The sequence below is a fragment of the Hemibagrus wyckioides genome, linkage group LG22, assembly GCF_019097595.1.
Source record: "Hemibagrus wyckioides isolate EC202008001 linkage group LG22, SWU_Hwy_1.0, whole genome shotgun sequence".
Classification (NCBI taxonomy): Eukaryota; Metazoa; Chordata; class Actinopteri; order Siluriformes; family Bagridae; genus Hemibagrus; species Hemibagrus wyckioides.
Genome location: NC_080731.1, coordinates 9270515 through 9296821, shown reverse-complemented (window position 1 = coordinate 9296821; position 26307 = coordinate 9270515). Strand labels below are relative to the sequence as shown.

At 37.5% G+C, this 26307-nt stretch overlaps 2 protein-coding genes across 4 annotated transcripts in view; both read left to right on the top strand.

Annotated features, from left to right (window-relative positions):
* The window catches only part of dmrt1 (doublesex and mab-3 related transcription factor 1), a 33515-nt gene that overhangs the window by 4985 nt on the left and 2223 nt on the right, over nt 1-26307 (top strand). The window contains exons 4-5 of one of the 3 annotated variants that reach the window (XM_058375483.1): nt 3504-3675; nt 13451-15299. In XM_058375483.1, coding sequence (XP_058231466.1) covers nt 3504-3675; nt 13451-13599 — 321 coding nt within the window. In that variant the 3' untranslated portion in view covers nt 13600-15299. Of the gene's footprint in view, nt 1-3500; nt 3676-13450; nt 15300-26307 lie in introns of those variants that run through there. The other 2 variants (XM_058375482.1, XM_058375484.1) reach the window with 2 other exon arrangements.
* dmrt3a (doublesex and mab-3 related transcription factor 3a) lies at nt 18561-24724 on the top strand. The gene is made up of 2 exons (XM_058375479.1): nt 18561-20437; nt 22037-24724. The coding sequence occupies exons 1-2, from the start codon at nt 20089-20091 to the stop codon at nt 22987-22989; spliced, it is 1302 nt and encodes a 433-aa protein (XP_058231462.1). The 5' UTR covers nt 18561-20088; the 3' UTR covers nt 22990-24724.

Sequence of the window (26307 nt, the reverse complement as noted above, 5' to 3'; positions counted from 1 at the left end):
GTGGCAAAAATAAGCTGATGAATTTTTTGCCTACATTCATATAAATGTTAACTTTATACTACATAGAAGTCTCTTCCATGCTTTTCCAGTCATAATACTTTGATATTTGTCACGGGGCTTATTATATTGCAAAATATTTCTAAAAACACAAATGAACATATATGAAATGCATGCAACTTAATATAACCAGGGATTTTAGTGAAACTGGTTCTTACTTTTAATAGGCTCTGAGCCGTGATAGAGAGCAAAGATGAGTCTTTTCACAAGGAAGAGGCTGCTGGAGTAATAATGGTATTATGTTTTATATGAATAGGCTGTAAAGGTATGACATATGGTCCTCTGGAGTGGATAGCGAGATAGATTAAAGATTGAAGTAAGACGGTGAAGCATGTATATAATGTTAGAATCCAATTTTTTTTTTATCATTGTTTAACTATTGTAAAACAAATAAAGAGTAGTTTCTTGGTCCTAAGATTACTGTATTCACTGATATAGTTACTGTGATCTGAAAGCTATAGGTGTCTTGGGTCTAATTAAGACACGATTTCCATTGTGTTACATAATGTTAAAGATTTCCATTTACTCATATCGAATTGGACAATTTGAAATCGAGGGCATCCTCAAAGTCATGGCCCTTCAGCTTTGATATCCCATCAACTTGAGACACTTTTATTAACCTTTATCCATCAGCCAAGAAATCACTGACATACGACACGGTCTCCACTCTGTGACATGATCATAGTGCGGGGATCATCCTGTATATTTACTCTGATTTATGTTACAAAGTATCATCATTGTATCCTGGATGATTTATCCATGTGTGAAATAAATTAAACCAGTATTTCTTCAGGGACTTACCAATGACTGGTATGTCCACGTGGGCTGTTGATGGAGCCATATTTCAGCATGTGTGTGCAATAGGGTGCCTGACAGCAACATCCTGCACCACGGTCACTGCTTTCGTCACACTTCTTTGTGCCATTTGAATTGCAAAGGTTAATGATATTGCTATAGTGTTTCAGCACGCTTGAATACTTTAATGTTGATTTCATTATGCATAATGGCACTACCTGCTAGATTGCAAGGATTTATTTTCACAGCGTGTTGTGTTGTAAACAAAGATGGACCAGATGTGAGCTGATGTTGTTTGGGTGGAACTGATGTTTTTTTGATTTTTTTTTTGTAAGACCTTATTTTATATGGTCTTTTTTTAGCCTTTAGCTTTACCACTCAGCTGGAGACATTTCATTTTTGCTATTGTCGAGTATGACAAAGCTTTGAGTATGTTGCAGTCAGCCTGCACAGTCATTCTGAAATGCTCCTACTAAATCTTATTACATTTTAAGCAGATCCGTTTTTAATAGTTTGCATTTCCTTAAGAATATAATCCGTTACCATGGTCTACAGTCCCTAAGTGAGGCTGATAGAAATCGGTTTAGCGTTTCTGTAGGGGAAAAGTTAGTGGGTGAAGAAAATTCTCCCCAGCTTGTCTTTATCTGAGCACGTCCATCTCCTGCCCTCTACCATCTCAATCAAGCAGGGCTAAGCTGCACTGCAGGTGGAGAATGAAAATATGAGGGTGGCGTAGAGGATCCAGATAGCTGATGGTGCCAGATAAGAGCCCTCTGAGGGAGGTAAGGGAGATGAGCCAGCCCCTATTAATGGGGGCTGTACTGAAGGGTTCACACCAAATGTAGCACTGCATCCACACGTTAATATGCCACTGTAACTTTCTTCTTGTTGAAAGGGAAAGTCAGACTTTAACATATATACGCAGATGAATTCCTACATAATGTAGAAGTATATGAATATTCATTTAATGTCTGAAAGGTTTGTCTTGAGCTTAAACTGAGCATATCACGTTTGTGCATGATTGTGAGAGTTGTCAAATAAAATACTAATACTAATTAATGAGAGCAGTTAAAGACCATGAAGTTGAATTAGTCTGACAAAACATTAAATTAGATTAACATGAGCAGTAAAAATCGAACTGTACTCAGCAGTACATCTTAATTTCTGTTGGGGCACATTTCAGATGCTTAGCCATGTGTATTTCTGTTTTTCAGGGCATGTTTCAGTGGAGCATGTCCAGAAAAATACAGTTCATTTTTTTGTTGTATTTGTCATAGGCAATATGAGAAGCCCAGTGTAGCTTAAATAACAGTTTATAAAGCTGTCTGGAATTGATGGGGTGAACAATAAATGGTGACATATCACTGGCTGACAGAAATCAAATTCCATAAAGCTGGAATTGAAAAACCCTTCAAACCGCTTGCTGCTGACTAGACAGCTCATTTTAAAGTTCTCAAAAGATGGGAGAAAATTGACCAGAGATGTGTTGCTGTTTATTTTAAGGGGAATAACTTATCTGGTCTAAGAAGCCAGGTGTGACTTGTAAGGGCTGTAGACTATATCTTGCTTTTTGCATTTCGTGATGAGACATGCACAACTTTGTTTTAAATAGCAGGCTTCTTTTCAGTATTGGTAATTTGTGTTGCACGTATTTGTATTATGTACTGTGATATTTAACAGATTTCCTGCAGGTTTTCTTTTATATATATATATATATATATATATATGTAGTTGATTTGAGTTGATCCCACTTGTAACCCAGTATGTTCTATTATCTATGACATACTCATATGTCATACATGTTCATACATGTTATGTATGAACATGTACATACCAGCTCCAGATTTATTGTTGGATATATCAGAGTATTGTGAAGTAAATCTGAAATTTGAAGGAGAAATCTTATTCTAAGAAAAATAAAACCATGTATTAAACCATATGTATTACAATTACTGGCACCCAGTCATGTCTGAGTCTTATTGTACAGTGCTTGACTTTTTGAACTTTTCAGACACAGAGCAAGGTTCACTGAGATCACTTCTTAGTATAGAATCCAGATCCTCCAGGGTCTTAGGTCCTTTCTTGTGATACGTGCTCTTAAACTCAGGAGACTGCTCTGAAATAATTCTATGTGGAATTGATTGTATGTTTTGGATCACTGTCCTGCTGAAAGATCTGACCCAGTTGGACCGTCTTGGCAGAGACAGCCAGGTTTTCATTTAAAATATTCAAGTACTGGATGCCCGGTGTCCAAGGGTCTGGGGAGAAAATAAAACAGTGCCATAGAACTTCCACCATAATTAACAGTCAGGATTTTTTTATGTAACCATTCTTCTTTTTAATGCCAAACACCAGTCGTTGTATCTGAACATAGAACCCATTTTCAACGAACATGCTTCAGTTGCATTTTTAAGAGAATTCCTAGGGCTGCTGTTTATTGGCTTTATTTTAAAATAATTTTTATTATAAATTTGATTAAGTAACAGATTTCTCATTTTTTCATAGCTCTTTATACTCAGATTTACTAAATGGTGCCAGTAATTTTGGAGATAACTGTATTCTTATTACATATTCCCAGTTCCATTAATCATATTCCTGTGTGGGTGTTTGTGTGTCTGTGTCTGTACGTGAATCATTTCACTTTGAAGCAGATGCCCAGTGGAGATAGCCGTCTGTCCAGCCACAACATGCCCCAGCAATACCGTATGCACTCCTACTACTCTGCAGCTTCCTACCTTAGTCAGGGCCTGGGCACGGCTGCCTGCATGCCCCCCATTTTCACCCTGGAGGACAATAACGTCTGCCCTGAGGCCAAAACTGCAGGTCAGTATCCTCATCATTCTCCCACCCCCTTCCTCCTTTCTCTCTCACATACACACATGCCCATACCACTCACAGGCCCATAAAGTTTTATCCAGAGTTTATCAACAGCGTGCACAAAGTACATCTGAGGGAGGTTCACTCTGCAAGTCAAGAGCGCCATAAAATTCACACAAATAAATAAATTCAAAAGTAAAACTTTTATTATGGCCATTTGTTCTTAGGCTTTGGGATTTAAAGTGACATGAGCTGCATGTACAAGTGCAGAAGTCACACTTTTTTAATACTCTAGTTTCTAGTTACAGATATCATAAATTCGCACAAATGTCAGGCTGATGAACTGTCCAGAGCAGATCAGTTTATAAACAAATGCAAAAGCATCCAAGATGTTGATCACCTGAGATGTGATCAACATCAATTCTCAAGCGATCAACATCTTGCATGCTTTGTATTGTAATAGACCCAATGTTCCCCCATCTCTTGAAAGCCTTTACCTGTTCATGTTCTTGATGAATTTTACATGCTGTTTACCCATGAGGGTGCCTGTCCCCCTGCACTCTCACTCCAGGGTGTCCTACGCTCCATTACAGCACAAAAGCGCTCCAGTCTGGGTGGTCCCAAAACACCGATATTAACTACCCAGTTGCTGGAGTGATGGGTGTTTCCTGTGACTAGCATTAAACAAATAATATGAGGCTTGTTTGCACCAGTTTTATGTACTAAATACCCCAGTGCTCAAACAAAGTGATCTATAAAGATTAAATCCTTTTGCCTTACAGATTCAGGCTATACAGATTAGAGTTTATGTGAAATTTATTCATTCAAAATTTCCTGTTTATTTATGAATTCATTTTATACATCCATTATGCATATAGACAATGACATGGTCATTTTGTTGCCACAGAATCTGTTTATGAAGCCAGCTAGAAACCCTTCCTATTGTTAGTAATTAATAATCTTCTGGTTGTCATGGTATAATTTAACAGGTATTGTCATTGTTAAAAAAAAACACAGTGAATATGACAATACAGTTCAAGGCTTGAATACTAAAGCCTTTGACAAATGCTAGTTTAATAAAAGTTAACTACACAGCTAGCATGGAATAGCTGAATGACACATATGCATTATTTATAAAAAATGGACAGCTAAAGAGATGCCTTTCTTTATGCCTTTTTAATAGTTTTGGCTTGGGCTCCTTAGGCATTTTGGGGGTCCTGTAAAAACGCTAAACATTACTGGATTTATTCATCATAGATTTTAAAACGATATGTTCAGAGGCACTTTGAATAACCTTTCAGGAGTTTATATTGACTTAGACTGCAATGAATACAAGAGGATTATCAAAATAATTAGCTGTGCTGTGCTTATCTTCTCCCATGCTACCTTGTTTAGATGGTCTTATTAAGAATGACATGGCCATGACCTTGCATGCGTGGTCAGGCTGGCATGGCCAGAAAAAGTCTGTTATCTGCAAAGAGTTGCTGCCTGTTCTAGTGTGGTGCAGATAGATCTCGCATGCTTTCTGTCATCATTTTTAGTACAGGCAGTACAGCTAGGCTTGATTAGCTTTAAAGATTAGGTTCCTGAGCACAGTTGATGGCCAGAATGATGGCATGGTGTGCAAGCTATGGACAAGCTGATGGAGATGTTATGTTCTGTTCATTATCTCTATCTATCTATCTATCTATCTATCTATCTATCTATCTATCTATCTATCTATCTATCTATGACATTTGGGTTGGAGATCAATTTTTTGAATTTTGAGACAATAGATTTAATTTCTATATATATATATATATATATATATATATATATATATATATATATATATATATATATATATATATTGAACAAGGTAGAAAATAGCACCTTTTGTGTGAACCCACTCTTTTTTTTCTTCAAATGATCAATAATATTGGAACATATCACAGGTATTTCTTGTTGCCCAGATGTGCCTTGTTAAATTGATTCGTCAAACAGTTAACAGCTCTGAATGTCTACTCTTGGTTTGTAACTACATTTGTTGCTAGAAAGGATAAACCAACATAAAGACCAAAGAGCTGTCTATGGGAGAAAAACGAGCGAAAAGCTATCAGGGCCATTGCACAAGCATTGTTTCAAAGATGAATATGGTGTAAATTAGTACTAATTCCTCTCCAAGTTATGTTTTGATATTGCAGACAAAGTCTGATCTTTGGTCCTTAAGATGTAATGCTCTTGTAGACATATGTCTTTCTATGAGAAGGCTTGTGAGTGCCCCATACACCTGCTGTGCCTCCTGTGCTCCCACCCTGCACGATGTGTATTTATTTCCCCCTTGCTCTGTGGATGGGGTGAGGGTGGAGTGGGGGGAAGTAATCAGTTGGCCAAATATGAGGCCAAATAACCTTCAGGAATGCCATGCTGTCCTTTCTGAGCAGCCCTCTCTGCCGGTGTCTCGGGAAAATTGCCTCTGGGGTTAGTGAGCGGGAACAGTTAAGATTTACAAACAATGATGAAGCTTGTCATGCGTCTTTCTCCATCCGTCACGAGTGGCGGCCCTGCCGGGGCGTCCAAGTGTTCTTCATAAAAGCCAGCTCGCTGTGAAATACGCCCCTGTGCGCACTTTACTGCCGCGAGCTCGTCAGCAGCGCTTTGCTGTAAATCCTCCACGCCACTAGTGACACCACACTCCATCACCCGCCTGGGGTTGGCTTACATCCACCCCACATCTCTTTCCCAACCCATCCTCCTGCCCCGTCATGCTCCGAGATGATGTGCTCCCTGTGAGTTATATTGGAATTTTAGTGTTATACGAGACAGGTTTAACCATTTTCTTTCTCTCTTGTTTTTGTTGTTGTTGAATATTGATAAAAGTTTCGTGTAGAGAAGAGAGATAATGTCCTGTGCAGTTTTAATAATAAGGACACCACTCAGTATATAATGTAGTAAGCAAATTCAGAAAGTAAATCTTAAGTTTTACCAATCGTTTATTTGGGTTTTAGTAGTTTGGTCATGTTTACAAATTCAATGAATTTCAATCTCACATGTTTTAATTTTCTAGTAATAAAGTGGAAAGCTTATCAAAGCTATGGATATTTATTGATCTGAAGGCTCCCTGTGCTGTGTCTCTAAGCCACAAGGGTAATGGATGAATCCCATTATTATTCACACCTGCACTGTGTTCCTGTCTGTCCAAAGAATTTGATATTTGTTTGCTAGAAGATGAATGCTGAATTCATGTTGAATTATAAGCTGAAGCTTATAATGTTTCACAAATCACCACTTTACCAAAGGAATAAAAAATAAAGTATTATAATGACTACAAATTTACAGAAATTAGCAGTGTAATTGCCAATGAGTTTTTCCATGACGAATATTAGCCTTGATTACTCTCTTATTTATTACCAGAAAATGTTCTTTTTAAATGTAATTTGGAAAAAAAACACATTGTTTAACTAGTTATTATAATGAAGTTTCAGTGTAGTCTGAACTCAGATTACATGGGAACCAACAAAAACGCAAGCTGTGACGAAAAATAGTGCATGTAGATCAAGTACAAACAAACTACATTTCTGTAAAAACACAGTTTCACAATAATCAAAGGCCCTATTCACTCTTTCAAACTCTGGGATCAACAATGAAAACTTTCTGTAAATGCAGTGAAGTGGTAATAATTCAACAGGAAGAGGTGTAACGTCTCATGTAACAGAGAAGCCATACCGCTTTTATCAACATCTCTTGACATCACACCTAGCAGAGCAGTTAACTCTACTATAATGCCAACTCAGAAGGTGAACTTTTCTCCTGTAAAGTAACAATCTGTTATGCATAAGTGGCACGATTTAAGATTTATGGAAATTTGTTTTGCTTTGGCACAAATCAAAGTGTTCGTGGCACAGATTTCAGTACTTCCAGCAATATTAATAATGGAACCTTGTGTTTTAATGATTAATTAGCTTATTTTGGTCTAATTATTCATGCCATTTCAGGTGGCAGCTCTGTGGCAGTTGTCATGTTATATTAGTACCACACAGCGGATTGGACTTTTTGACAGAGCAGCGCACTGAAGGATATATTCGTTATATTATTTGCATCCCTTATATTCCTAAGTTAGATCCTGAATCTTGGTGTCTACAGATGAGTGAAAATTTATATGGCTATAAGTGGTTGTGTTGCTGAATTATTTTACCTTATAGTTGTGTTGTCCATATTCTGTGCTTTCCAAGCATAAAAATGATTTCCTGGATGAAACATAATACAGTAATCCCCCTCTATATCGCGGTTCATATATCATGGTCCCGGTGTATCGCAGATTTTTATTTGGAACATAACAAAATTTTTTTTGCGGATTTTCCCGGTATATCGCGGTATCCGCAAACCTTATAGTGAATTGTTTTTATGTTGTATGTATAATTATTAATTATAAAATAGAAACATAAATTAAAATGAAGTAAAATGTTAAATATATATAAAAATTCTGTACCGCTTATTTACTGAAGAGACAAAAGAACACGTAGCGTTGTTTAGGAAAGTGCGGGTGCAGGAATGCTGAAAATCAAAATACATTAAGGCTGGAGGAACGAGTCTGTCGAAGGGCTCATCAGAATTAATACCTGTACTGTATGTACTTTAGAACAGTAACATATTGCGTATTCTTATAGGTTTTGTAAATACTTAAATTACTGTACTGAAAAAAATAAGCGTAGGCTATGCTGCTATATAGTAAAGTACAATAATGTTCAGTACATTACTGTACATACAGTACTTACTATGAATGTGAATTTACCCAAAATCCATCATGCTATTTGCTTGCAAATGTATTTCTGTGTGTTTAAAGAGTGTGGGAGGGTAATTATGGCTTAAACAATTTAAAAAAAAGAAGCATTTGGGGGTGGCATCCGTGTATCGTAACCCCTGCAATAAACGGGGGACTACTGTAGACACAATGTGGCTAGTAGTTTGTGGAAACATGACCATCACACACGTATGATTTCTGAACAGATTTTTTTCCAAAAGTTCAGTTTGCTTTGCTATTATACTAACTTGCACACATCTGGAACGGCTTCACACTAGATTTTGGAGCGTGACTGTGGGATTTTGTTATTCAGCCAGAAAGGCATTGGTGAGGTCAGACACTGATGTCAGGTGATGTCAGTTCATCCAACTTAGAAGCTGCAAAATATGATGTGCAGGTTTTTCCGTATGATTAATGTTGATTTCTGTTTTGACTTGTATCAGGAGTTAATTTACTGTAGTTATTTGTAGCATTTTATAGATACAGCAATAAACACACCAAATGACACTCTTTTGCTAGAGTGAGCCTGGAGGTGAAATCCATGACTGGAGTTTAACTACAGTTTGTCGTCTAAAAGCTTAAGGCACACTTAGCGACTCCTCCATTTCATGCTGTCTTGCCCTCTCTCTTGCTGATGCTAAATGCTTTGTCTTTTCTCTCTCTATGGATTGGTTAAATACCAGTGTAATTGCCTGCTCTGGTCTCAAGCACTGTTGTAATGTGTTGTAGAACATCACCATTAAGACTTGCCTGAGGCATTGAAGAGATTAAATGTGTAAGGAGCATTGCTTTATGTTCTTCTCTAGCCATTGCCACTGTCCAGCGCTTAGAATGGTTGTGTCACTGAGACAGAGGCACGTTGAAAAGAACAAACTAAAGTAGAGACTGACCAATATCAGTGAATATAGAAACAAGTCCTTGATTAATAAAGCTGGAATTACTTCCTGCAAATATTTAAAAACTGCATCCAAGTGGGTTTAATAATGAAGCCCACCATTGACCAGTGATGGTGCCATATGGTATCATAATGCATACACTGAGTGAGGAATAAGAGCTGAGGAAGTTATACGCTCCCGAAAGGCAGCTTTGTGTTTACTTTTAAACCATTGGAGTGTTTTGAAATGAAACGCCTCTTTTATATGGTTCTGATCAATTCTCTGTCTGACTTTCTGACATTAAGAGCCCCATCTGAATGTAATGACACACTTATTTCACCCTTGGGAGTGTAGTCTGTGCTCCACCCCATGATGCTATTTTTATTTTCACATCTCTAATTCCACATTTACAATTATTTTCACCTATTTTAAAAGAATGACATGAAATCCCTCAAAGTATTGATTGCATGTCTCAGGTCATTATAGTATATCCATAATGTTTCGACAGATCAGAGCGTGTGTCCAGAGATGGACAGGTCATTTTGTGGGAGCTGGCTGAGTGCAAGTGATTTAGCATGGAGGAGGGCCTGTCAATTCTCTCAATGACACTCTCCGGCTGGGGACAGATTGGTTAACAATGCGGGACTGGAGGTGCTTATGTGTTTAATTAGCCTCTGACCCTCACTTGATGCCTTCTGTCAGACACTACTGGCCACTAATGCTGTTCTCTAATAGTCCAATAATGGTCATTGGAGGTGTCGGTTCCAATTGGTAGTCCTGAAAATATAGTGATGCAGTTCAGCTGCTTGGGCCTTTTTGCAAAATTATATTTTGACACAAGTGCTTCACTTATTAGAGACATTTTATGATGATTTGTTTTCGTGTCCAGTTTACAAGAGAGCAGATGAATTAGTAATCCAAATGAAGTAAAAGGCAGACTTAGTCTGTGTGAGACGCAGCCAATGGCTGATTTGAGGAGTCAGAGTTTGTTTAAGGTTTAAGTCTCCACTGAATTTTCTGCCCCATAAAGTCCTGCCAAAGCTCTAATGATAGAGAGTGATGTGCGTGTCGCTCAATAAGACAGACCTCCATCTCTTTCTGCCCTCATATCTTCCTTGCCACCCTAGAGGACAGCTTTGCAAAGTACATAACTAAGATTTAATTATTGTTTGAAACAGTAGATTATGCTAGCGTATCATGTTTTAAAATTGCTAACATGCATTTTACTTATCTATTATTTATTTATTGTTTATTTGATCGCTTGCTTATTATCTTCTCCGAATTATACAGACCCTATACGTAAGTGCATGGCAGTGTGTGTATCTGTGTTTATCTAAGTGGAGGGATTAGGCACCCTCATGGCCCTGTGCAGGTAGTATATGAGCTCTGGCAGAAAAGCCTTATCCACAATAGATCAGGCCTAAATTACCATCTTCTCTCACATCTGGGCTTTTGTTCACTTTTTGTTCAGACTGCCAGAAATGATTGAGCTCCTTTCACCTTATCCCCTCCCCTTTTCATGTGCTTCAAAAAAAAAAGACTTCCTTTTGTTAAAACACACAAAGACTGGTTAATAGTTTGGAAATATAAGAAATTCAGTTGAACAGAGGTGAATAGGGCAAAAGTTCAGGGAAGAGAATACGTTCTTTCTAAATGCCGAGAAGGGTAAATCTTCTCTTGTTTCAGTACTGTTCTATGCATGACAGACGTGTACAAGATTTTTAAACAAACTTGAGTTCCTGCCAAATCTTGGCTTCAACATTTTTTCTTTAAACACAAAACAACAAAGAAATACTTTTTGTAACCCTGTATATCATAATGCCTCTGTATGAAATGCATGATATCAGCTATAGATAAAGGGAATTATTTTTTTAATTACAGTTACTGTATTTCACTCATATACATCTCTTTTTATTAGATTTTCCGAACGTTGTTTAAGTGCTTAATCATTTAAGAGCATTATAAGAACCGTAAAGCATTTTCGCCAGGCTCCACATTCATCTGTATTAAATGGCAATTAGGCGATGATCAAACAGAACAAAGCTGTGACACAGAACATGTCTGCCTGCCACACAAGCCCCACTGTGTTATTTACCTTTTATACAAATGACCTACCGGTCACCCGCAAGTGCTTTTGCTTTTAATTACAACACAGTTTTTTTCCACCGATGAACTCCTTCAGAATTAACACAGCCACTAATTCCAAATCCCTTATCTCTCTCACACCATGTTATTGCTGTTCACAGAGCATCTGCACAGTTTAGCTACACAAACATTAGTATTAACGATCGGTTGGTTTGGGAAGGGTGACAAACTGCAGACGGCGTGCCGAGTCCTGAAGCCTGAAACCAATCAGAAGGTTAATGAGGAGAAAAATTACTCCTTTTTTTTCACCAGTGCTCCTTAATTACCTCCACGCCAGAGCAGAGTGCCGGGTAGAAGGAGGAAAAGAAAGGGAAGAGTGGTATAGAAATGAACTTTATATTGTCTCCTGTGAGTTACGAAGGTCAGGAAAGCAGCCGAATTAGATTTATGTAATCCCCCTTGCATTGTAACTTTGATAGACCTCACAGACACTATAGTATCAGTTTTATATGTGCTGTTAGTTAAGCATTGAAATGACCTGGTTCAGTGCACAAGCCATGATCCATGTGTTTATAGTAATGTGGATTATTATAATAGTGTTTGCTATCAGTGTTTCAAATTAAAATCAGCATCACAAATCATTTGTCTGTACTGTGAGTGCAATGAAACTGAATGCATAACCAGTTGGAAAAAATAACTCTTATAGAAAAAAATTCTTCTTTATATTCTCACCAGTAACATTTCCATTATTTTCCTACTTGTGTTTTGTTCAGAGGGAGTTAAAGAAAGCTAAGATCAGTTGATACATTGCTTATCCAGCACTGCTCATTCTACAACTGTCCATACTGTGCATGCCCAGCACTCACTATGACATCAAGTTCAATGGTTCTGCCCAAGGGGCTTGAACTCACGTCAGATTTATGTTTGCGAGCACTTTGTCTACTTTGTTGTAATGTTGAGAGCTGTCACTATTATAATTGCAAAAAGCTGACAGATCGCATGTACACTGACTTTCAAAGCTGAGGCAGTAAAAATGCTTTCACTCACCCATTTCTCATATTAGTATATAATCTACAAGGCATTTGGCCTGTTTTTTTCTGATGGTATTATATTTACAGTGAGGAAAAGTAAATATTCAGACACTTGTTTTTGTTATTTAATATATCACCTATGTTAACTTTAATAATATAAACACTATTAAGACTTTCAGTACATATATTCACTTCAAATGTACATACTCACATAAAGTATATTTATAAGCCTAGACAAAATTAATAGAGGAAATTAATATTCTTGCAACAATATTAGTACTATGTTGCAAGGCATTTGTTGACAATTAAAATGGCCCCTTCTTCTTGGCAAATCCCTGAAAATATTAGGGTCCCTCTGATTGACTTGCAATTTCAAAATTCTCTTGGCAGAGAAACAGACCCATCGTGATGCTCCCAAATTTTATAATTTATGGTTTATAGTATGAAGGCGTTATAGTAGTCTGTGTTATATATGCCATAATACTATTTATATACTCTCTTGTCACTTCTGATGCTTGCCTACAAAGCCAAATTCAGACCAGCACTCTCCTACCTCAAAGCTCTTATCACTCCCTGCACTGCACCATACTCCCTCAGATCCTCTAGCACTGCTTGACTGGTCCCAGCCTTTCTCAGGGTACAAGATAGGTCTGCATCAAGACTCTTCTCTGTTCTAGCACCTAGGTGATGGAATGAAATTCCTCCTGGATGTCAGAACAGCCGAGTCACTGGCTATCAAAAGCTGGTTGAAATACATAAACTAGCACTTGTTTAAAAAAATAAATAAATAAAAGTAGTTTGTCTGTATGCTTTTCTTGCTATATTACCTCCCAACAGAGTTTTAGACTTTTCACTAGTTTGCGATGTAGTGAATCAGTATCGATGTATTCATGTATAAAGATTTCAAGGCACTTTTGTGCATCGCCTGCCAAATGCCACAAATGTAAATGTAAATAAATAATAGTAGTTTTGCTGCATTGTTCACATGTCCGAGCCTCTGTGCTTTGCAGCTTTCTCTGCTGATGGAGTTCCCGACACCAGCTTGGCCTGCATGCCCATCAACCCTATGGTGAGTGCTGAGAACAAGGCAGAATGTGAGCCCAACTCCGACTCTGGAGCATTTACTGTGGACTCCATCATAGAGGGAACTGCCAAGTAAAAGTCTCAGAGAATATACCAGCTGCACTTGACTTATCTCATGGCACTATGGTACTAAGACCTTGTTTTTTTTCCTCAAGAGATCAGCATTATATGCTAAAATTGTTGTGACCATCAAGTTCAGATTTCTATTATAGTTTGATTTCTCCCAATAGCTGCATTTTTTAGTGACTGAATTTTGTGAAGTTTGCTGAAATATTTAAAAATTTTGTTTTAGCCCAAATTACTTAAGGACCTTTATATGCCTTCATAATCATTTAGATGCCTTCAATAATCACCAGAGAGTTAAAGAGTTTGCGTAAACAGGAGACTTTTAAAAATATAGATGTATGTCTAACCAGACCTGTTTAGATCATTATACAATTAAAAAGATTGTTTTTTCCCCTAAGAGTTCATTCACATGCGAAACTGCAATCTGTGGTACATGTCAGCTTTATAACTTTTATTATTGCTTTAATAACTACAGATGTTTCAACCAGATTTTTTAGCATTAATGTACAGCAAATGGATCCTTACCCATACTATGATATTCAGTCTCAGATCATTTTTAGCACCTTTCGTCCAGACAACAGGGGATGCAGTTATGGGTTAGTATGCAGGAAGGAATACTAATGAATTATGCTTCAATCTCACTACAAACAGTGCGTTGTTTATTTATAGCCACCAGCAAAAGGGCATCATTTAACTTTGGATGATTTGCATCACTATCTACCTCCTTGAATTGTGAGAGGTGCTTTACCACACTTTAGTTTATAAGCCGAGTGCTTCTGCCCTTTCTTTGCATACCACAGAGTTGTCGCTGTTTGCCCTTGAAAATAATACCCCCTGAAAAATGTTTGATAACTTGCCTTCGTTAACAAATACACTCTACGATTCGGGCAATTTTTTATACATTTTTAAAAAAAATTTGGACACATATCCATTGCAAATTGGTCTCTACAATTAATCTTAGACACAGTCTAAAGAAAATATATTATCCAGCAACATATTTTGTACTTTATCGTTTTTATACCCCAGAAAATGAAATATCTTCCAGTTAAATAAGGCAAGCTGAATTACACATGCAAGCCATTATTTGTATTTTATTTTCTTAATAAAAAAGCAAGAAGACTGAACATCCCTCATTTCTTTCTCCGATTATGAACAGTGAAGGTGTTACCATTTATACAGTTTGTTCATGTTAAAATTTACGTTCTTAATTATTGCAACACTGAGTTGTGAGCTGTACCACAAAATGGTTCTATTGCTGTAGTCTGTGCACTGTGTTACTGTGACTGACTGTTATGGAGATTAATTTCAAATGCCATGTTGCAAAAGCTGCAGTTATTGTTATGTCTTAATAAAACACCAAGAAAGCTCATTTAAAGTGCTCTGTTGTTTATGCAGCTGTGTGCCCTGGGAAAATAGAAACTGTTATTGATGACTGATTTTCACTCCGCTTGTGAATACAGTGCACCACATAAAGCCAAAAATGAAAATTACTTGTATTTTCTTTGCCCAAGACGCTGAAAACATTTATTCGATTTTGCCCCATCTGCTATAATCAATAACCTGACCAGCTTGGTTTTTTTTATCCTTTTTTTATTAAACACACTTAACTCTTAATTTCATCCCCCAGTGGTTTTAGTGAGAAGAATGTGTAGTTACCTATATGGCTCTGACATTATAAATCACTGCCGCAGAGCGGATTGGGCAGCAGTATCGATTGATCCTGATATATCACAGAAATTTACTGTCACTTCTGTTTTCAATTAAAGATACAATCAGTCAGATAATGACTTAATTGGATTTTACAGAAGATTGACTTTTATTGCTGTGTGCTTTATGAGTTTAGTTAAGGAAGGCCCCTTTATCACGGGAGCTTGTCAGAGGCGCCCGTGTCCTTCTGTTGCTACGAGCCCAGACCGTGGACTGAATAGTGTCGCCCAGTTTGTTTTCCTTGAGGTGCTATTGCTCCATCAATCACAGTCACCGAGTGCAAGACAAAGCTATGATAAAGCTGTACTCATCCTCAAGATGCTTTCATACACACACACTCTCTCTCTCTCTCTCTCTCTCTCTCTTTTGGGTGGGTTGTGCTCCTCAGGTGCATTTTCACAGTCTGGATTTAAGGGAAGTGGAGCTCATAAAAGTGGTTGATGACAGAGTGGTCTCAAACAAGGACCGGTGTAATGCAGTGTAATCCTTTTATATGTGTTCTAAGGTGTGGTAGAGGTGTGCATGCTTTAAAAAAAACTACAGTATTGCTTGAATTTGTCTGGTGAGATTCTATAAGGATATTTTCTATTAAGAATTTTAACTTAAAAATGCACATGGATTGCATCAGGTATCTGTAGAGTATACGGTTGGCTGGAAGTGTACACTTGTCAGCAGCTTTGGTTTTCTTCATCGTAATACTGATAATCTCTTAGACTGCCACATGAACAGTAATCAGTATGAAGAGTGTTCTGGTTGAATGTCTGACCTGGGGAGGTTTTTTTTGTGTATGTATGTATGTACATGCAGTACAAAAAGAAGAAAGAAGCTATAATACTACTTTTGTATTTTGGCCAAAATATAGAAAATCCTGCAACATTTTTTTAAGGTTAAATAAAAGTGTAGCTAAATGTTTTCTTTGTTCTTGCCATAACAGGAAATAAGCCGTCTGTATTCGTGATCACGTTGAGCTTTCCTTGGGCTAATAGATGTCTTTAGAGAATTACAACCCGTAAGAGTTCCATATAGGACATTAACATAGTTTCCTCATCTGAAGGGTTCCAATTAAACACACTCTTAAAATCCTTAAAAACCCCTTGAGCAATCCTTTTTTCCCCTAAAAGCATATATTCTATTCAGTATAGTATAGTGTAGTAGTCTGGTAACCAGTCACATGTTTTTATATGGTTAAGAACTAACTTTTATGGTAAAAGGGACATTCGGAGTTTGAATCTTGCAAGGATATCACAGATTAATTCCCCCTTTTAATGTGTGGAATCATTCCCAAATTGCAGTATGAGAGTGCCACAGCCTTTTTTTTTTTCGTAGTAGTCTATTAAAACAGTTCATTCAGTCGAGACCAGTGGGAATGTGAGAGTGATGAGTATCCCATTGTCACTGTTTATACTGAGATAGAGTGGGTGTGACTGGGAGGAGATGCTGCTGTCAGAACTGTGGTGATTTGGATGCTCTTAGTGCCTCGGAAATTAGCAAGACGTTTCACTGGACAGATGTCCTGCCATCATTCACATGCCGCCTTTTGGCTGCCTGTCAGCTGGATAAACTGATCCACTCACCAGAATAGAGATGACAAGGCCACTGGGTATGGTCTGCACATCATTTTCACTAAAATGCTTAACAGCTCTGAAAATTTGGAAGTATTGAAAGAGGATTGTTCTATGTTACCTCATGCTAGCAGTAAACTTTACATGACCCTAATTAGTCATATTAAACACTGCCTTTTAAAAGTTTTAGTAAGACCTAGATAATTATTATTAAATGGTAAATAAAGTATTTTCCTTGCTGGTTTCAGTATCTTATCGTGTTGAGGTAAGTAGAAAGAAAGAAAAAAAGAAAGAAAGAATGAAAAATTACATGCATAAAAAATCTGCTCACTTATTTCATACAGGATCAGATGTTACTGAGATGCTCTGCAGGATCTTACAGAGGTCCGGGGAGCTGTTTGGTCATCTCTCTCTCTCTCTCTCTCTCTCTCTCTCTCATGTCGTTTGAACTACACTCCGAGTAGCTAGACTGGGTTCAAGTTGGACGACAGGGCAGGACAATTCATTACAGATGGCACTGCCTACTTCCTCCTTGAATATGTTACACAGCTTTAAAAAGAGAAAAAATCTTTCAACCTGGACATATAGCATACTTCCAGATGTTTTTCTTTTTCACATTTGAAGCAAAAATAAAATTTTTGTGATGAAACAGAAATGAATATCCTCAAGTAATAGTAATAATAATAAAAATAATAATAATCATCATCATCATAATAATAATAAAAAATACATAAGTAAATAAATTAGTAAATAAATCATTAATTAAATAAATACATATACATGCACACATATATATGCACACACAAACACATTTGAATGCCGTTTCTCCTAACATTTACAGAAACGTGTTACTTTTATTTATATTATTATCTGATTATACTGAATAATGAAATATTGAATATTAACGGAAATTATTAATGCAGTTTCCGCCGTATATATTGGATATTTTTTTTTAATATGCACTAAATAGTCTGAATAATTTGACACTAAACTCAAGAGCTAAATTTCTAATTCTTAGTCAAAAGTAGATTATTTGTTTTTAATCCGTAATGAAATCATTGTTTTATGATTAGTACTTTACATGGTTGTTTTCTTATACGGGTTTAACCTCTGCTGTATATTTGCCCTTGGCAATTTTAATATACGTTTCAAGGAAAAAGACGAGAGTAATGAATTATGGACGCAATACTCATAAAAACAAATCATTTGCAACGAACTGCTTAATTAATGTATTAATTAGTGAATAACAACAACAACAATAATAATAATAAAGTTATTTTATCCTCATTATTTCAGCATCAGTAATTGGTAACTGCACCTTCTCCTTTATAGCATAAATAATGGCACCTTGCACCATAAATTAAATAATAACGCCTTAATTGTTATTTCGGGTTATTAAACGTTTGTCTTACAAATTAATTAAAATTTCACTTGGATTTGGAAATATATATTACAGCCATTTATACCGCAATATATATATATGTATATATATATATATATATATATATATATATATATATATATATATATATATATTAGCCTATTGCTGGCATTACGGTATTTAATTTATATATATATATATATATATATATATATACGTATACAATTCTAAAATTGGCCTATTCTTTTCAATGTCATCAGAATATTATATTATTTATTATATGATTATATGATAGTCTCGCGCACTGAAAGATTAGGTTTTCAGTATTATCATGCTTGTTTTTTTCGTACATCATGAGTAATGTATCTGTGACTTTCTCCTGTCGTTTTGTCCGTCGCTATTCTCGTGCGCATCATTTTGTGGACAACAAACACAATGCGTTTTATGCGCAATAGAGGTCTATACATAAAACGTAAATAATTTGATCACACATCGCTGCTCGATGTGCTCGGCCCGATCCTCCCCTTCACATTCACACGGCGTATTATCGTCACCTTGAATTTTCCTCCGCTGTTTTCCAATTAAAAGCTTAATAGCCCTGGAAACGGAGTTCATGTGGGGAAGTTTGAGAGCGGCCCCTATTCTCAAAGTTGTTCTGCTGCGATCCCATTATGTGCTTGACTAAACCCTTTTAGGGACAGAAACGGGACTGTACGGTGTTCGGTTTCAATGGACTCTTAACGCTGTAAGTAAGACACATCTCAATATCTTCCACATTAACGTGGTTTAAGGTGCGCTATGGCCTTCTTAATGTTAAAGAAGAACAAAAACAACAGCTCCGACAATTAAAACACCAGAGAGAAGTTGGTGTGAAATTTTCCATTTATTCTAAAAGTGAGCAGAAATGCTGTGTCACCTTTGTGCAGCCTATGCTATACATTTCCCATACAAGTCCATATTATTCTTAATATTTGTTCCTCACTGAAAACCTCATGTCCCGAATGCAATCGCTCAATTAACCGGAATAGCGCTTATTGTCGGGCCGGGTAAAATTCCTCATGGGAATAAGTTAAGCACGCATTCAAATGCAAACCAGCGTATTATTTCTTCTCTGTTTAATTCGGATGCGCAGCATGTGGTTAAACAAAGTAGCCCTACCGAGCGGCTTCATGCAAAGCTTTCAGCACTGCAGGCTTTTTGGACATTCCCAGATGATTTCTGAAATGACTGCACTGTTAACACCTTGGAGCATGTTGAACTAATTGCTTAGGATCAGGTTGCCTGTTGCCTAACCTTAAAAATTCACACTGATTATGAACTGGCCTGCAGTTTGGGCGCGTAATCGGTTGGACTACAGGGTGCATTTGCGGTTTTGTTTCTTTTAATGTTATCATACAAAAAAAAACCCCGCAAAAGAACTGGAACTGTGGTGTGACTTGTAGTATTTTACTTTAAGAAAAATAAAATCGCTTTCTGCTAAAATTATTTTAAGCAACAACAACAAAAAAGACCACATATGATATAAGCTTAAACCTTTTGTCAGTTTATGAAAGGTGTTTCATGAGACCTCCCTCTTCGAATTTGAACACTATATGACGTGGGATGCAAGCGCGCGCGTGAAGTTGCTCCCTTTTGTCAGCGCGTGTCTGATCGCGCGCCTTTATTGCAGGCCAAAAAGGTGGATCCTCGTCTTTGAGTCAACGCCTCTTTATCACGAGTGTAGCAAGCGGGGAAGAAGGAGGGGGTCCTGAGCTTGGCATCTACTGACAATTGACATCCACTCTCTCCTCTTGTCGCTTTTATCTGATGCTCTTGTTGAGCGAGCGTGGTCCGTCTCGAGTTGCGTGACATGAACGGCTACGGCTCGCCGTACCTGTACGTGGGCGGCCCGGTTGCGCAGGCACGCGCGCCGCTCCAGAGGACACCAAAGTGCGCACGGTGCCGCAACCACGGCGTGCTGTCCTGGCTCAAAGGCCACAAACGGTACTGCCGTTTCAAGGACTGCACGTGCGACAAGTGCATCCTGATCATTGAGCGTCAGCGCGTCATGGCGGCGCAAGTTGCGCTCCGGCGGCAGCAGGCCAACGAAAGTCTGGAGAGTTTAATCGCCGAGCCGCCACCTCCGCCGCACAGAGCTATGGGCACCGGAGAGTTACGCTGGAGCGCCGAGCCCATCATCACAACACAGTCACCAACAGGTAAAACATACATGCTGCAATTATACTCCACCATCAACACACTTAACTGAATGACCCCCGTTTATTTGGACTTGACGTTAGATGAGATATAGTCTGCAAGCCAAAATTGTTTGCCATTTATTTTGCGCGCAGTTTTCACGCTCACTCTGTTCGCATTACTTAAACAACTAGAAAGCATGCACTTAAATGCAGAATGATATTAATGACGGATAATTGCTGATGTTAGAAGAGAGCCTTTCACCCTTTAAACAAACAGATACAGAACAAATGCAATATTAGAATAAGCGACTTGTTTAACGACCAGAAAAAGAAAAAAAAAACGTTTAATAAAAATACTGAACTGGTTAACACATTTATAACAGGTTACAATTTCAGGTAAATTAAAAATAACAAACAACTAAACAAACAACAATGCATATAATAATAATAATAATAATAATAATAATAATAATAATAATAATAATAATAATAGCAAAACACAAGACTTCATATTATTATTGTTGTTGTTATTCAAACTTTTAGTGCATGCGCAATATGAAGCAAGTCCCAGCATAAGAAATAAACTGTCAAATAATGTGGTTTTTGTTTTGCATTTAAACAATGTTTCTGCAGTTATTCTGCAACCGATCATTTTATCATTAGTGAAGAAAATGCTAATTTATCTGTTATTAGGTAGTAACTATTTCACGCATTTTCCTTTCAGTAATAAAGCTCAGAAGTGAACATGCATAATGCAATTAAATGTTCATTTAAAGACGCTGCAGTGTAAATTAAGTGGTGTTGCTGTGGCTAGTGTTTTGACAAAAAAAAATAGGAGAGCAGATGAAGAAAAGTGGCCGAGGAAAATAGACATCGACTTTCCATCAGGCTTCTCTCAGAGCAGATGATCTTTGTTCACTCTAAAGATTACTGTAATCAAGGAGGGACAGGCCCAATCGAAAGCAATAGCAATAATTTTCGCGAGAGGTCAAAACTCGGGTGAAATGTTACCAAATAACAGGCAGCTTTGCTAAAAGAGGAGAAGGAGAATCGACGACAAATCTCCACGTGGCAGCCGGTCAGCACTTTTTGTGTGAACAGCTAGAGGAGAAAATAAAGTGAGGGAGAATAAATCAGCCGAGGGCCGACACTTGAACCCGTCAATGAATGTTGCTCTCACTGTGTGCAGGGGCAGCAGCCTTAACCTCTGAGTCTAGTGCACAGTGTGTGCTGAAACTACACATCCCCTTGTATTTACCCTTAACGTTATGTGCTGTTATATATAAAGCCTTCTATTACTGTTTTTTAGTCATGTTTCAGCTGTAAGAGACACAGACCAGAGAAAAATATTTTAGATTATTTGAAGAAAGCTTAAAAATTTTTCAAGCCCAAACATGGACAATTTTCACATAAATATGTTTTTACCCCAATTAACAGCACACAATAAATTCATATGAATGATTTAATGAAATCAACTCTAAATGTGACTAGTTTAATTTAACTTGATCCATGATTTATCTTAATAAACTTCTCTTGCCATTGTAAACTCAAAATGTTAGTTTTGCTTTATCATCTTTATAATGCATATAGATATACCATATATCTCTGTCTGTTTTTTAGACCTGAACGAGGATCTCTCAGGTGAGCAGTCTGGAGGAGAGAATAGTGGCAGTACCAGCGACCGAGAGCAAGAAGCTGCCAGCTCACCTGAGGAGCCCAAACCCAACACCTGCTTTACTCCGGACACCCCGGACCCACCTTCTAATCCTGAGGAGCCCCATTACATCTCACCCAAACCCTGCACTGACCCAGAACCAAAGCCTGACAGCCCCAAGTCTCCCACTGAGCAGAGTCTGCTAATTGAAGGCCTCACAGGCTCCGTCTCCCTGCCCTTCAACCTGCGAGCCAACCGCCCTCCTCTGGAGGTCCTGAAGAAGATCTTCCCTTCCCACAAGCCAGCTGTTCTGGAGCTGATCCTGAGGGGTTGTGGAGGTGACCTGGTGGGTGCCATTGAGATACTTCTCTCCAGCCGCTCTACTACAAAAATGGATAAGCCCTCCTCAGAAAACTCTGAGACTTTAATCCTTCCCTCAAATGGCCACCTTTTTGAGCCTCTAAGCTCTTACCCAGTCTCTTCCTCCAAGTGGTCAGTGGGTTCGGCCTTCCGTGTGCCAGATTCACTTCGCTTTACTCCAGAATCACCTGGCGGGGTGATGCCGACTCCCTTGGGTGTCCCGCTGCAGCCTAGCTTTCCTCAGGCGCACCGTTACCCGTTGATGCTACGCAACTCTCTGAGCCGTGGTCAAGCTGGGCCTTTTATGTCTAATGATATGACTTTGTGGAATACCATGAGCTTGCAGCAGCAGTACCAATTCCGCTCGCAGTATGTCTCGCCCTTCTCAGGGCCGTCCTTCCGTGGATCACCTCTTCTGCCGTCCAGGTCAACTCAAGAGGAGCAACGCATGAGCGTTCAGGAGGATGCGACCAAACACACGGTATATTCCACTGCTGACGAGGAATACGACGAGAGATCTGACTCCTCAGACTCGAGGATCCTTAATACTTCTTCTTAACCTAGAAAAGAGGCAAACATACCAAAAACGTGTTATGAATAGACTGAGAATGACAAAAGATAAATGGCAGACTGTGCCTGTGTAGGAACTTTATGAAACCTATGCTGTTCATTATTTGAGATATTGTGTTGCTCTCACAGTGAAACATGTAGAGAGTTAGTCAGCAACATCCACCAAAAATCCTGAATGATTAGGATGACTGAACCTGAATGACTGAACATTAGTTTGTGAATAATAACCACAAATTCCTCCTTGCATGAAATGTACTGTGAATAGTAATGCAGTGTAGAAATAGGCAAACAATATAAGCATGTAAATGGATATGCCATATACCCAGTCTGAATTCTTATTGTCATTTATTCACATGAACTAAATATAGACAGGAAGTTTATGTTAATAGGAAAATTACATGAAGTGGAAAAGGAATGTTATTTAACACATTACAAGAAAAAAGCTTGTAACCCCACAAAGGAATAATTTAATCAAATTTCTGTATTCCTGGAAATATTTGTTAGCTGTAAAATATAACATAGTCTAAAACAAAAAAAAAAATTGGATTAATTTTTTATACATGGACATAAAGAACACCTTTTCAATTTTTCAAACACTAAAACCAAGAAATGTATTTAAGCATTGATATGACATTCATCTGCTGAACTGACCACTGAAATTGAACTTGAACAGTTTGGTGATGATGTCAACTCTGGACTGTACACAGTAATATATCTACAATAATAAAAGCAGAGTGTGAGCATATTTCGGGTGTGTGTGAGTATTATTTAGACTGCATTCCCAAGCCTTTTCCTCTAGTCACATTGTAACATTATTAAAGACAATATTGCTTAATAACAATGCACTGCATGCTTGTCATTCAGCGCAATGATGTTAAAGCGACAAAAACCTCTGGACAAACCATATGGGGGTTCTTTCTTTTCTTCTAGGTGAAGGAAAAATCTTTCACAATCTTTTGGACAATTGTGCTGTAAAGTTAAACATTATACATCTACATGTATACAGGCTTATTTAAATAGCCCAAACCTCAGTGAGCAGAAGAAAACCTGTGATCGTGTAAAACTTTAGGTTCCAACAGCTAAAACTGAGCAAATTGCCCCATCTAGCGGTTAACTTTAGGTAATTACACAAAGCTTTATTCAGTCAATGTGCTACTATACACCGATCAGGCATAACATTATGACCACCTGCCTAATATTGTTTCGGTCCCCCTTTTACTGCCAAAACAGCCGTGACCCATCGAGGCATGGACTCCACTAGATCCCTGAAGGTGTGCTGTGATATCTGGCACTAAGATGTTAGCAGCAGATCCTTTCAGTCTTCTAAGTTGTGAGGTCCAGCTCACAACTTACAGAGCTTAAAGGATACCTACAGGATGCTAACAAGACTTAAAAGATACTTGTGATAGATACTGACCACTGCGGATTGGGAACACTTCTCAAGAGCTGTAATTTTGGAGAGGCTCCCATTCAGTCGTCTAGCCATTACAATTTGGCCCCAAATCCTTACGCTTGCCCATTGTTTCCTGTTTCTAACACATCAACTTTGAGGACAAAATGTTCACTTGCTGCCTAATATATCCCCCCTCCCCCCCACTAACAGATGCCATGATGGGGAGATAATCAGTGTTATTCACGTCAACTCTCGGTGGTCATAATGTTATGCCTGATTGGTGTACAGCTTCACATAAAACTTGTATGTTAAACAATTACCTAAAATAAAAGTACCCATCAGTTGGAAAGTAAAGAGTATATATATATATATATATATATATATATATATATATATATATATATATATATATATATATATATATATATATAAATATATATATAAAATGATAGATTTGTGTAATTTTGCACAAATGCACAATTAAGTACATTAGCAATATATGATAGAGGTGGTGATTTGTAGCTGATGGATGGATAACTAGGATGGAAAATTTGTCACTTCCCAAAAATCTGTGCCAAATTAAAACCACTAAATAAGTATACAGTCTGGAGCTGCACTGTGAAGCGTTATCGCCATCTTGTGGTCAGTACTAGAAACGCACTCTACATTTTTCTGCCTCCTTTCATTTCCCCTGATCTCTGGACACTTTCCTATGAGTTTGTTTGTTTAATGAAGCATAAATTCAGTGTGGATACATAAAACTCAAATGATTTATATAACAGGGAATCGTACGGGTGTGTTTTTAAACACTATAATGACTGGCACTGGGTTTTAATATGGACAATTCTATCATTAAAAAGATTGGTATATTAATAGCATTTTAATTTGGATAGTTTATGGTCTAATAAATGGATTAATGCATTTATTAGGATTTTACTTATACGAGATGCACTGTTAATACTTAAAAAAAATCCAGGTAGCTGAAATATAAGTATTATTATTAAAAATAAACTTACAAAAAATTACTAAAATGGTAAAATAATCGAAAACGGTACAACTGCGGCACAGTAATGTATTATTATTTGTAAAAAAAAAAAAATAGTTATTATTATTATTATTATTATTATTATTATTATTATTATTATTATTATTATTATACAGTCTCTAAATAAAAGATTTTCTTATTATTTCTAGCTCTACAGCATTACTCTAGAAATTAATTCCAGTGTACAACCTTAATGAAGGTTTTTTTTTCCCTGAGAGTGTATACTTTTATACTTGTAATTAATAGCACTGTGGCTGATTCTTGTTTTATTATTGGAAATTGATAGTCCGAATCTTTTTCCATCCCAGGCGTCATTTGTTTCCAGTTGGACTTATATAAACAGTGTTGGATTTAATTCTGCTGTGTGGCTAAATGCGAGTGTGTGAGTGTGCAGGTGTTGCACTGCATTAAAAACGCGTGTTGACTTAACCGACAGAAAGCTTTTCGTACAGCCATTTGAATACGCGCCTCTAAGTCAACACATTTCGGTGAGCTCGCATACATCACATCTAGACAGATGAATTATGGGTGGGAGAGAATTCAACACAAAGCACGTGCTCCCAATCCATCAGGAGTTGCTTAAGGTGCTTATGGAGCTAACAGGCCATCAGTGAACACACACACATCTCTTTCCCATTATCATCCGATCGGGTTGCTGGTAGTGTGTGACACTCTCAAAAGCTAACACACACAAAAAAGCACATTACTGTACGCCAGTAAACAGTCTGCTATATCGTTTTCTGATCGTATGCTATTTTGACATGCTTTTCAGTGCAGTGCTGTCTGCAAATCTGATTCCACCGAAAGGTTTATTATTATTTTTTTCTTTTCGCCTTTTTTTGCACTCACATTTCGTATAAATATATGTT

Coding starts and splice junctions, on each gene's coding strand:
- dmrt3a (XM_058375479.1), top strand. CDS start 20,089: ATGAACGGCTACGGCTCGCCGTACCTGTACGTGGGCGGCCCGGTTGCG. Junction 20,438..22,036: donor CACAACACAGTCACCAACAG/GTAAAACATACA, acceptor TCTGTTTTTTAG/ACCTGAACGAGGATCTCTCA.